Here is a 13,625-nt window from a genome sequence, read left to right as displayed (position 1 = left end):
TTTTATAATTCTAAAAATACATATCCCATCTCTGTGTTATCCTGTTTTCTGTTTTCTGTTCGGCTTTTAGATCTAAATTTAATAGTATAAATTGAGATAAATAAAAATTTAAAGTTAGGTTTGATAAAATTTATCAAAAATCATTATAAGATTTAGAGCAATGTTAGTCATTAATCAATACCAATGGATTTTTAGAATTTTCTCAATTTAAAAATATTAAACTTTTAAAATTTTAAAATATGGGCTAGACAAAATTGACTAATTAATATTGATTATTTCAAATTAAAATTAATATATTTACGTAATATATCTATGTTTTTATCTGAATTTGATAACGTAAATTAGATAGAGTAAATTTTTGACAGGTTGAAAAACATTTAAATATGGAAAATAAAAAAATTGAACGCGAAGGAAATAGAAGAGTATAGCGAGAATGTGATATGATGTTTTTTGAAATTATAAAAATTGAGCACGTTTACGTGATTCAGTAAATGCCATTTTTTTCTATGGTAGTCGACTTTTTACTTTGCGTTTGTTGGCCCCCTTGAGCTCAATCTCTCCTGCCTATTCTTATAAATTTTAAAATCCTGTGGACTTCTTGACAATTTTAAAATTTTGAGTGTATTTTTGTAAATAAAGGTAAATATCGGTGGGTGAAAAGAAAATTTCCCCATTATTATATATTATTTTATGTATTTTTTCGGAAATGAAATGCAATAAAAGGCCTACTTTCTATCTTTTTCCCATCGCGCTCGTTCTGTTGCTCTGGCCTTCGGCGCTCTTCGGCAATCTCGTCTTCCACTCCTTCAGCCTCCCTTTGTGATCGCTCATCGGACGTTTTCCCAACTCGATCTCGATCCCCTTCCACCGATCTCTGATCCCTAAACCTTTCTTCTCCTTTTGCCCTTGAGATCCCTCGGTTTCCTTTCGATTCCCCGCCTCTGTCGCCCTCGGGAGCCCTAATCCGACCTCCCAGGTCCGGATCCCTGCGTGCTACTCCATCAGGCGCTGTACGGATGGCGAGCGACAACGTGGATCTGCCGGACGGTCTCTTCATCTCGAAACCGGGCGAGGAGGTCTGGGCCGGGCGAGGTGAGTACCTGAACGCTCCTTTGTTTTAGCTTTCCTTATTTTTTTATAGTGTTCCGTTCTTGTTCGAATTGATCGATCTATCCACGCGCTTCCTTTTCTTACCTCCAGCCGGAAGTGTGCTTTTAGGGTTTTTGTTTTGTTTTTATTTTAAAATTTCTGGGCTGTAAAATTTTACTGCTTCTTTGCATCGTTTCTTTAGTGTGTCCTATCGAGCATTCAGGAGCAAAATAAGAAGAGTTACTTCTTTGAGCAACATTCTTGCCGCAGTTTGGAATGACTTTTCTATTATATGAGATGCCTGATGAATCTATACTACCGACTGCTAATTGCATCTGCTAGAACCTGTAAGCTGAGAGTTAATAATTTATGCCTAGTTTTTTAAGTTGGTCAATATAGACTAATAGACTCTAGTATACAAATTTGAAATATAGTTTTTTTTTCTATTCGGAAATTCTGCAAAAAAAAAAAAAATGAATGTATTTATTGGATCCGGTACTTTTCCCTTGTTAGGTTCTCTTATTAATAAAAATGGAGAGGACATGGATCTTATGAGATTTCGTATTCCTACTTCTTCTAGTATGAGCTTGATCATGGAAATTTATGTATAATACCTACAAAATCTTTTGCAAATATTAATTGTTCTTCATATTTAAATTATATGTACTTAATTTTAGTAACTGTTAAGATATTTAAATATGTGTTCAATTTTAGTAACTGTTAAGATAGTGGCAATATGGTTTATTTATTCAGAGCAGATCTTCTTCCTCAAGGAAGGATACTTGGCATCATAACTGGATTAGATTGTTAACAGCCATCCTACATGGTTGGCTGAACCGATCTAATTTAGGTCAAAACATTTATGCTCATTGCTGAAAGTATGGTTGTACAAACAGTTTTGTTTATGTTACTTCATGATGCACAATTGTGTTTCCATAGTAGCTATTCTTCAGGCCTCTTGACAGTGCCCCCTTTAGTACGTTTGTCTCATTGCCATGATGTTGGTAAGTTAGTGTGCAATGTTTTCATTTTGCTTCCCAGATGGTATCAATTGCATAGGACTTCATATACTTCTTTGAACCCAGAAATTCCAGTATCTCTATGATTGTTACTTAGATAAGAACCTTTTGTTTCATAGAATCCTTCTTCGCTGAAGCTTTCTATTGCTATGGCTTTCTTGATTTCTGGTATTTGAATTTCTATTTTTTGACCCAATTTTAATTCTATCACTATAAACTCAATGTATTTTATGGTGCATGTTGCAGATCAGGTGAACCCAGAAAATAGTATTCCTCTGTCTCCCCAGTGGCTATATGCTAAACCTGGTGACGGCAAGGTTGGCTTTTTGATTACTTTGGTAGTATCAACATTCGTTTACATGACAGTCACTGATTTTTTATTCCTGGGATCATATTATTTTTATTATATTCTATGCCAATTCAATCATTTTTTAAGACTTACGTATCCTACTTTTGGGTGTATGAAACTTTAATCTAATCCCGCGATTCTTTAGTGGTTGTATGAAGGATATCAATCTAAAAAATCTTTTAAATAACATTTTTTTTGTATGTTTACTGAACTGAAACATCATTAATTGAATAAAATCCTTCGAGTAGAGTGCTAAAGGTTGTTTCCTCTTTTGGCTGATCATCATGCACTATCTGGCCTGGAAGAAAATTTTTATAAGTTACTTGTAAGGAAAAATGCATTTTAGCAATTTAATTTTGATTGCTAGGAAAGACTAATAGGTTGGTGTTGTTGAATGTGGACATTAAAATATGTATGGTTAATTTGAAATGGTACAAATAGAAGCATTATGAACACGATCATGGTGGTAGAAGCATTGTCATTCTGCCTAAAACCTGTACGATTATCTAGTTCTGCAGTTACTATGGTAGAATGAGGGAAAGACATCCCCCTCATCTAGGAGTAGTGTACGCATGTTCAATGGTAGTTCAGTTGTTAAAATTCTGGTTTGATTAATAGTGGCTTAAGGACAGTTAAATGAGACTTAAAAATATTCAAAATATCTAAAAACCAATGCTCTTGAATTAATTAAATCTGGAAAAAATCATTGCTTTAATAAGACATGTTTTTTTTAATGGGGCTCCATCACTTATATTAGGTGTTTACTTGAAGATTTTTCCACCAATTCTCCTTTTTGGTGAACTTTGGTACGTTGTGGTTTGATTTTTTTAACCCGTGTTGTATTTCTTTTTATCTTGAAGTGGTTATAAACAAAATTTTGAACTGTCTCAAATCAATTTATGTTTATTATCTTATAGTAGTAATAGTCAGGACATTGTAACAAAGGTAATTATGCTCACCCTAGGCAAGTGCCCTTCATAGTCCATCTCCAGGTTATGCGCAAGGAGGTAAATCATAGGGTTAGCTTATAACCAAGTGGCCAGGGGATGAGAGGAATTTTTCCCCGAGAGTAATAGTCACGAATCACGATATTGAATTATGATCAAGTGGTCTGGAATCCAGAAATGTTTTAGAAATCCATGCTATTGGTTTTTGTAGTTGAATTTAATAAACTTGGTAACTCTACTATGGCTCTGATTTCTTCTTTTTATAAAGTGGTCCAGATTGAGCACTCTGCAAAACGTTGTTGTATTTTTTTTGTTAAAATTACTTTTGATAAAATATCAGATTGTTAGTATTCCATATCACATGTTGGGACTTACACCGCTTGAAGATAACACATATGATGTTACTCCTATATCTTGTTTCCAAAAAAAACTCATATATAGCATAGTTTCTCAACATTGATATCTTCATCTGTGCATCATTCTAATTCTTTTCATGATGGTGCTAACACATGCTCCAAGCCTAGTATTTCTGTGATATTTTAATGATTTAAATATCTATGTAGTGCAATTTATAGCTTGATGAGAGGCCAAGATTGCACTTTTAGGTTTAGCTTTATAATTGTTTACTTTATTCTCATAATAAGAGTATTTTCACTTGCAAATCATTCTAGGATATAGGCTTGTATATACCTGATACTGAATTTATTTGTGGCAGGATACTCGCCCACCAAATTCTCTGCCATCTGGAGGTTTGTCTGATTCTATTCAGAAAGATGTCTGGCGTCTGGATGGATCACAGGACAAGAAAGAATGGAGAAAAAATGCATCTGATATTGATGGTAGCCGCCGTTGGCGTGAAGAAGAGAGAGAGAGTAGCTTGCTTTCTAGGAGAGAACGCAAAAGGGAAGGAGAACGAGAAACTGAGTATCGTAAGGGTGATCGTCGACCTGAGAATGTCCTTATCAAAGAGTCTCTTGAGTCCAGGACTCTGCCTTCATCTGAGAGGTTGCATGAAGTTCCTAATCGTGGTATGGGAAATGAAAGCCGCCGAGATAGCAAGTGGTCATCAAGATGGGGCCCTGACGACAAAGACAAGGAGTCACGCATAGAGAAGAAAGTGGATGTAGAGAAAGAAGATTCTCATATTGAAAAACAATCTTTTACTGGTAGCCTCCGTTTACTTTCTGGAACTGATTCTCGTGATAAATGGAGGCCACGACATCGTCAGGATGTTCATTCTGGTGGATCCTCTGTTCGTGTTGCTCCTGGATTTGGTTTGGAAAGAGATCGTGTGGATGGTTCAACAAATGCTGGTTTTGCTCGTGGTAGGGGAAGATCAAATTCTGTTGCAGTATTACAGCTGGGCACTTCAATTACTTCTGCTAGCTCCATTGGTGCAATCCTAGTAACTGAGTCTGAGTTCTGCTATCCTAGAGGGAAGCTCCTTGATATCTACAGGAAGCAGAAGACAGTTTTTGTTGATGCTACACCTGTGGACTTGGAGGATGCTCCTCCAGTCACAACATCTACCTTTGTAACTCCTTTGGCCTTTGACACACCTGACTCAGAGGAAAAGGTATATCTGAATTTGTATGCCAACATCTTCATATTTTCAGAATACAAATAGGTCGATACAAGATACAAAATTATTGCTGAGAGGGATATATATTGTTATCCATCAGTATCATCATCAAGGCATATTTGTCCCAAACATTTTGGGTTGGTATATGGCATAACTAAAATATGAAATGAAAAATATTACCAACTGAGGACAATTTGGTGCAACTCTAATTGATGAAAAATAAGAGAAAATGAGTTAATGATGATATGTATGTGAACAAAGATGACCATTAGATTATATAGTGGAAAAGTTTAATCTGTTACAGTTGAATGAAAGATGTAAAAAATTTTAGTTTAGTTAAAAATGCTTAAGAGAGATGAAGGTTAATTGAGACTAACACTGCTTAATGATGCCAATGAGATTGAACTATTTCTATTATCTTTTTTTTCAGGAACTAGTTAAACTCAACTGGTTCTTCAACTTCACATCTCCTAACTTGAAGATATTTAGATAATTCTTATTTGCTAGTTCTCCTACTATGAAAATGCTGGTCTTTGGTAGTACTTCATGAGTTATTATAACCGATTTGGAAGCTTGTTTTTTTTTTTTCCAAGTGGGCCTTTTTACATGTTTTAGTCAGTAATAAAAAGAATGACTTGTTAAACTGTGTTCAAACTGGTGCCAAATGTACCTAGTGAGCATCAACAAGTTCCTACAATATGAGTATGGAGATGACTAGCAATGTGCAGGGCCTACATGAGATTTACTTTCTGGGTGGCATTTGCTATCGACACCATCCTTTCAGTTTTTTTATAGTTAAAACTAGTTTTTTTGTTTTCTTAGTGGTTCATAACTGACTAATGGGGTTCACATTTGTTGTCTTAAAAGGTTCTTTTGAAAGAGATTTGGAAAGGGAAGGTCAACAGCAGTGAAGCAAACTTAGGTCAGGAAAAGATGGAAAGAACTAACAAAACTGATATAGGTGTGAAACTTGCCTTCGTACTCCTATCTTCTACTATGATTATTGAAACTAGTATATTTTTCATGTAGGTGATGAAAAGGGCATAATTGAAAAGAAACATGGTAAAAAGGAATCAGCAGAAGATTTCAAAGGTCCTGAGGATCAGTTTCCATGTGTTGATTAAAGCTCTGTTTTGACTATTATAATTAACAAACTAAACTTGTTTTTTCATTTCAGAGCTGAATTCTCAACAAGGACAACACAATGACATTATTGTGGATTCTCTGATTAATTTGGTTGGTCCTGATCCTTTGGCCCCAAAGGCTGCTACAAACCATGATGTGTTTCTAGATAAACAAGATTCACTTTGTGACGATGTTAAGAATGCTGATACAAATGATGGTATGATGAGAGGGATAAATATCAGTGACCAATCAATTCATCTAGATGTTTTAGATGTTTTGAAAAACATCAATTTAGGAGAAGATTTTGTTATCCAATTTGAGGTTAGTGCCGAGGTAACAGATAAGTTACATACGGAGTTTGATGTGCCTCATGGGGAGGTTCCTAACAATAAAAAAATTGAAAATAAAAAGTCAGGTAACAAATTACCCAGTCCTGAGGAGTTGAGCTTATATTACCTAGACCCACAAGGTGATATACAGGGGCCGTTTCTAGGTCTTGATATCATCTCCTGGTTTGAACAACGCTTCTTTGGCACAGATTTACTTGTGTGTTTATCTGATGCTCCTGAGGGCACACCTTTTCAGCCATTAGGTGAAGTTATGCCTCATTTGAAACTGGAGCTCCATTCTACCTCAAATATCAACCTTGGTGAAAATTCTGAAACTTTGGATGCTACAAGGAATGAACTTGGCCCTTCCCTTGTGAGTGGTTCTTTTGCTTCAAAGGATCACCAACAAACCTTGTCTCTGGATTCTCTGGATTATCCTTTAAAATTTGATGTTCTTGAAAGTGGAAGCTTGCTAGATTGTAATAGTGCCAGGTTACCCTTTTCCAACGGAGAAGCATCACTGCGTATGACCGCTGAAGGTCTCAATTTGCCTGATTTTACTGGGCAAGATGCTGAAGGTTTGTATAATAAGAACAACTTGTCTATCTATGTTTTCTTCCTTCTTCACCAAACATCTTAGTTTCTGATTAAAACCGTTTGCAGTTGTGTTGTACAAAGGTAGGTTCCCGAGCAACATGGAGAAACAGCAAGAGGGAGAACTTGGTAATCACAACATTGCTCTATCAAGTTCCTTGAGTGGTCATCGTTCTATGTATCCTGAAACTGGAAATACTAGTTTAGTTAATCATAATCTTCAAAGAGGTGACTTGAATCCTCTTGGTTTGTTTTGGTCTGAACTAGAAGGTAACCAAAACAAGCCCCTTTCATCAACAATTCCAGGTTCTGTGGAGAATTTGATTGGCAATTATGATTTTGCAAGAAATGCCTCTCCATTTAACCTGAACCAGGAACAACAGTTCATCTCAGGAAGAGACCGTCCAATCTCCAATGATTCACGGTCTAAAAATTATAGATGGGGCAACAATGCAAATACAGTTCCTGATAATCTTGTTTTAGATAACATGTCGAGGTTTGAACATGGGTCTAACCAACTTAGTTTAGAACAGTCTATGCTGTTCCAACAATTACAGGAAGAACAATTACAGCATCAACTTCGTCAGCAAAGCTTACTAGCCCATCAAAATGCTGATTTAGCTGGAACATTCTTTGATCAGGTGCATGAACCTATCCACCAGCACCCTGTTAATCAACAGAGCGTGGAGGATCTAGAACTAATGCTGAAGCTTAGGTTTGAACAACAACTACATTTAGAACAATTGCAGCAACAACAATTGCAACGACAGCGACAATTACACCAGCATCCAATGCAATTTCTGCAGCATCAACTTCAATGTGATGAATCACAATTGGAATCACGACAGATTTATCTTCAAAATTTGCTGCATCAACAATTACTTGAACCTGGTGCAGGATTATCAAATGTTCATCCTCATGGGACGCAGATGATGGATCAGAATATTTTAAGGCAGCAACTTTTGAATGAGTTTCAAAAACATTCTAGCAATCTTTCGCATGAGTCAGCGATGGAACAACTTATTCATGCAAATCAGGGGCTGAACTTCCAGCAGCAGAATAAAGATTTATTAAATGTTCTTTCTCATTCCAAGCTGAGGCAAATGTCTCAAGAGCAACAATATCTCTTAGAACTCCAACTGGAGCAGCTTCAGGCTCAGCAGCTATCTGCTGCAAGGAATCTAACTGGTATTGAGGATGAGAGGCACACAGGAGGGATCTGGTCAGTTGATGAATCTGGTCAATTCATTAGAACTGCAGCTGGTTCACACCCAAATTATTCTTCCAGACTTAGCCAATCAGAATTTTTGCAGAAACCACATGGGCCATCATTGGTTGAGCATTCCAGTCATTCTCAGCGAAACTACTTGTTGCAGGAGAGAATCCAAAGAGGGTTGCATCCTCTTGATAGGTCAATGCATATGCATACAGGTGCCTCTCCACCAAACTTGGAACTCATTAATGCCAGAGCACGAGCTCAAGGATTGAATGCAGAAGAACATCTTGACCAGCTTCATGCATCTGGTCAGATGGGCCAATTTCATTCTAATTTTCACTCTCATCAAAGACAGATTTCCAGAGAGTTCTCTGGCACACACATGGATCTGACAGAGAACCACTGGTCTGAGCTTGCTAGACAGCTACCAGCTGACACAATAGAAGCACAGTTGAAACAGTTGCAAATTAAAGCAGAGAAGCAGAGAGGCGCCAATATGAATATCTCAGTTGAAAACCCAAATGCATGGGCGTCATACATAGAAAATAATGAAAGATCAGAATATGAACTCAGGGACTTGCTTCGTCAAGAAATGCTTCACCGATCTCAACACTCACTCAGGTTGGTGGATGGTGTTGCTACATCATCCTATGAGCAACAGGATCCTGCTTCTCTGCTCTATTCACGGCCTGATTCTGAGAATCAATATAATTTGAACAGAGACAAAGTGGGGTTGAATGGTGTTTTTTCAGATGTTTCTCTTTTGGAGCAAGTAAGACAGTATTCAAATGAACAAGTGATGAATCCCATTGATAATAAATTTGAAAGCAGCAACAGGTTCACTTTAAGACCTGGTTCCTCAACAGCATTTGAACAGAAAAAATTCCTGTCAAATTTAGATTTATTTGAAAGAGGAAAGCGTGTGAATTCTATCAGTGATGCTTCCTTACAATCAATAGAACTTTCTAATCTGAAGGATGGGGAGAGAGGGAGCATGCAGCATACCAATAGAAGTTCCAGGATCCAATCAATGGTGGATGTGCAAGAAAGTAGGGATATGCAAGCAGGTGGAGGTCACGAGGATAAGTTCTTTAAGCAAGATTTTCTTGACAAAACTGGTAATCTAATCAGTATTTTCTGCCCTGTGTTTACATCTTATTCTCTTGGTCAATTGATGCTGGTACTAATCTGTCGTATGGTACAGGTGCTGGTTTAGGTTTCTTTGACAACGAAACAGAATTTGATCAAACTGTCAAGGAAGAGATGTCAAATAATATGTAAGGACGTTGTGCATGGCCACAAAGTTAATACCTTGCTATTTCTTCTTGTTAATCTCATATTAATTTGTTGTCAGGTTTCTCTTTTACCATAGAGTCAGGTAGTTTTGTCTGTTCTCCTGTTAGTACACTATTCATGTGTGGGGCATTATTTATTTTGTTAATGAATGACTTATGATTGGTTCTCATTGTGCTTTAATTTGCATTAACAGTACTACATACCAATCCATTCAGTTATGCTTGTGAGGGTGCACATGCATTCATCTGTGCAATATTGTGTTTACTAGAGTGATGTTCCTCATTGGGAGAGATAATAAATATATTGCTAATGATTCCTTGGGATAGTTTCTGTTTTGATCATAAGCGTCTTAACTTTATAACTAGGTGACTAACATTCTGAATTCACTAATATTAGATGTTGATTATTATGGAGTCTTCACCAGTTAAATGTTAAATTTACAATGGATTTTTGTTTTGCAATTGTTAATTATTTCACTAATAAGCAGTTATCGAAATGGTTTGTCCTGATATCATATGGTCCAAGTCTAATTTTGTGCTCTGATACTATTGTTTTGTAGGATATATGATGGTCCAAAAGGAGTTGATAGTTTCTTAAAGCATACATGTGATCCCCATGACATGCCATCTGCAAGACCGTCAGCTGGCACGCTTCAAATTCCAAAGGGGCATAATTCTGCAACGTATGGATCATCAGAAGGTATATTGTTCTTTAGACCATTTTCTCCACATTATCATCGAAGCTTCTTAGCCCTTGCTAATGAAATATTTGATGCCTGATACAGAAGTACAGCAAGAACATGGATCTAGCCTCATTTCCCAGTCTTCTGAGGTGTTAAGACCTAACAAGAAAGATGTGAAATTTCGTCGAACCTCTTCGAGCATCGACACAGATATAATAGAGCCTTCATTCAGTGATATGCTGAAAAGCACCAAAAAATCCATGCCCGAACCCGAGAACATGGAAACAAGCTCAGTCGGAAAGAATACCAAAAAGAAAGGAAAGAAAGGGAGACAGATCGATCCGTCTCTGCTCGGGTTCAAAGTCCATAGCAACCGCATCTTGATGGGTGAGATCCATCGCCCAGATGATTGAGCATCATTTTTCCTGTAACTAATGTGTCTGGTTATTTCTTTACTTGTAAAGTTCCTCTCAGATTTTTTTGGCCTGTTCACCATGAAATGATGTACGCAGGGTTTTGTACACTTTCGTTCAAAATGAGGGTTCATATTCAATTAGTTCTATTGGTTTTTGTTTTTGTTTTGTCTTCAATCTGAATCCCTTTTCCTACTGCCTTATTTTGAAAACAATCTTTATCATGTATACTCAGGTACGCTCTCTGCCAGACCCTGCTATTCTGATCATTGGCAATGCTCTGAATTGATTGGAAAATAAACTACTTGAAATTGTTAATATACACTTGCTAGTTTTGTCATTATCTAGAACACTCATCTCCTCTATTATTAAATTTGACTTGAATGAAATACTACACTATTCACATCCGAAGCATGTTCCTTGCGGCTCGCATGCCACTCGATACACAAGTAAACAACTGCAGAAGTGACCCCTTTACAATGCTTTTGACTGTACATTCCTCTTTCACTGCCCCTCCCTCCTCTGCCTTGGCCTTTGCCACTGACTCCGTCGACCACCTTGAGCCGGCAACGTCCCTGACATGGAGAAAGGCCAGCCCGATTTCTCTCCTCGCAGCATCAACGGCGCGGCTCGCCCCCACTGCATTCCCCGATGCATCCACCACGTAAAAGTAGTTCATGGCTCGAGTTCCCCTAGTCAACGCTTGCGCCCGCAACACCGAGAGACCATTCTCCCTGAAGACGCGAGTCACGTCGGAGAGCAGCCCCGGCCGGTCGTCGCAGCAGAGCTCCAGCCTCATGCCCTGCAATTAGGAGGTGCAAGCAGCCGCACTTAGACATGAGTCCAAATTAAATTAAAGTGATCAAGAGAGAAAGACAGTGAGGACCTTTGTATCTCCTCTCTCTATTGCAGCTTCCAAACAATTGGCTAACTGAATTCTCTCTTCTTCGGAGATAAATGGGATGCCATTTTCCTTCCTGATATAGTACTCCTGCGTCACAAAAATACCAAGATTAATAAACTGTGCAAATTTTGGAAGGTGGATACGGAAGGTGGAGTTGCCTGATGAGCTTCTGGCCCTTCTGCGACCACGGCGCCGTGGAAGACGACGAACTGCATGTGGGTGAGGGTGCAGACGGTGTGGAAGATGAGATCGGGGAGGTTCTTGCACCGCACGTTCACCACCGTGAACTCTTTCCCGACGTAATCTTCCACAGTCACCGTCACCGGGGACGGCTCCGGGTCGCCCTCGATACCGGAGGATCCGCCGTCGTCGTGCAGCATCAGCTGGAGCATCCTCCTCTCGTCGCTCGTCGGCGTGGAGGAGCCGGCGGAGGTCGTCCTGGCGCTCCCTCTCAGGACGCTGCCGAGGAGGAGACGGATCTTGGAGAGGCGGTCGGATTCGGCGACGGGGCCGCCGGTGGCCGCGTCGGTGACGTGGATCACCGACGCGACTTTCGAGTTGTGGGTCTGGAGGTCGGCAGCCACGATATTGCACTGGAGGTCGGTGAGGACGGCGGAGATCTCGGAGAGCAGGCCCGGGCGGTCGAGACCGACGAGCTCGATCGAGGTCAGCTTCCCGGCCCCTTGGACGTCTACGGAGGCCGGTCGCCGGTGAAGTTCCCCTTCTTCCAACGACTGCTCCATTGAAATTGCCTTTCTAAGTCAACGCTAGAATTTTTTTTTGAAACTTTGCACCCTAAAGTTCCAGTTTTATATTTTACCCCTATAATTTTGTTCCTCTATCAAGTAACAAATGACGATTAAACAAAAATATGGAACCAATATTTACACGTATGGAATATCACCTTTAAGATTCGTTCAGCAAGTACACATTCAAATCCTCTGTCTGAGATCTTATTCCCTTCTTGATCCACAACATAGAACACTACGCGCATAAAAAATGATAATCATAGAGGAGCAAGTTAAATAACTCAAGCGGTCATAGACGCAAAATTACTCATTATATTCAAATTCTCTAAAGAAAGTAAAACATCGATAAGTTTTTCAAACACTAGGTAGTTAGTCTAACCATCCATGAACCATTCTCCATCGGAGCAAATGTATGCCCTCTTGATCACTAGCTTCAACTCCACCAACACCCGGGCAACTTCCAACAAACTCCCTTGCCTATTCGCACTGTGAACCTACACATCGCAATCAAACCGCGTTCAAATCCATCGACTCACTATCTCAAACGGCTATGTGGATCACGGCTAACCTTTATCAGAGTGGTTTCACTACAAGAAGTGTCGTCCACGGTGACCCTGCAAGAGAATTCACAACCCATGTACTTAAAAAGAGGGGATGAGGCGAGGAAGAAGAAAATGCATATCTAACCTTGGTGGATTCATAAAGACGAAAAGCTTCTCATGCTCTTCTTGGATTTCACTCGAGGTCTTGTAAAACCCAAAGCTCATGTTTGATATATTCAACCACTTTCAACATGAAATATATCTTAGTTTGTTTTTGTTTTTCCTATCTTTAAATAGTAGAATGGGGGGAGATATTAATTCCCCCAATTTACAATCTTCCATATATATATATACCAACCCTAATTGGCCATTTTGAGTGTATCTTGGAAGGTTTAGGTTAACCTCCTCTATCTCCCCCAAGATGATCTTTTTCTATATATATTAACTTGCTAGATCACTTTTAAATGATTATCGATCAAGTAGCCTACATATGTATTTCGTATGCAAAACTTCTTTTGTAGCATTCTCTCACTGAATTATCCTAAGTAAATTCAAACCCTAAACTTTAAATCCTAAACTTTAAATTAAATATAACTAAGTCTTTATGTGATTTCTACTTGAAGACCTCCTCTATGGTAGTCATTTATTTGTATTGGTGTACTCAAGAACATAAATATAAACTGAGTATGAAATAATAAGAAAGAGTAAAAATGGAAGGTGGACGAGTGGTTTCTATAAAGAGAGAAAAAATCTTTTCCAAGAGAAAAAGGAAGAAAAAAAAAATTAAAA

General features: G+C 38.5%; 2 protein-coding genes across 3 annotated transcripts; one reads left to right on the top strand and one right to left on the bottom strand.

Annotated features, from left to right (window-relative positions):
* The first annotated feature begins 735 nt into the window (after nt 1–735).
* Nucleotides 736–10,804, top strand: LOC122009444. Of its 2 annotated transcripts, XM_042565607.1 has the most exons (11): nt 736–1,092; nt 1,292–1,436; nt 2,355–2,425; nt 4,120–4,980; nt 5,854–5,947; nt 6,016–6,078; nt 6,164–7,018; nt 7,104–9,368; nt 9,455–9,527; nt 10,106–10,245; nt 10,331–10,804. In XM_042565607.1, the coding sequence occupies exons 2-11, from the start codon at nt 1,382–1,384 to the stop codon at nt 10,639–10,641; spliced, it is 4,788 nt and encodes a 1,595-aa protein (XP_042421541.1). In that variant the 5' UTR covers nt 736–1,092; nt 1,292–1,381; the 3' UTR covers nt 10,642–10,804. The 2 variants fall into 2 exon arrangements, with proteins under 2 accessions (XP_042421541.1, XP_042421540.1); XM_042565606.1 differs by lacking the exon at nt 1,292–1,436.
* A 167-nt stretch (nt 10,805–10,971) lies between these two features.
* LOC122010951 (ACT domain-containing protein ACR6-like) lies at nt 10,972–13,061 on the bottom strand. Its single transcript, XM_042567411.1, has 7 exons — nt 12,982–13,061; nt 12,863–12,908; nt 12,674–12,788; nt 12,450–12,529; nt 11,704–12,279; nt 11,528–11,632; nt 10,972–11,443 (listed from the first exon to the last, which is right to left on the bottom strand). The coding sequence occupies exons 1-7, from the start codon at nt 13,059–13,061 to the stop codon at nt 11,042–11,044; spliced, it is 1,404 nt and encodes a 467-aa protein (XP_042423345.1). The 3' UTR covers nt 10,972–11,041.
* Between the last annotated feature and the right edge of the window lie 564 nt (nt 13,062–13,625).

This window comes from Zingiber officinale, chromosome 8A, assembly GCF_018446385.1.
Source record: "Zingiber officinale cultivar Zhangliang chromosome 8A, Zo_v1.1, whole genome shotgun sequence".
In the NCBI taxonomy this organism is placed as follows: domain Eukaryota; kingdom Viridiplantae; phylum Streptophyta; class Magnoliopsida; order Zingiberales; family Zingiberaceae; genus Zingiber; species Zingiber officinale.
The sequence above is the reverse complement of the archived record's forward strand: the minus strand, read 5'-3'. Positions and strand labels throughout refer to the sequence as shown.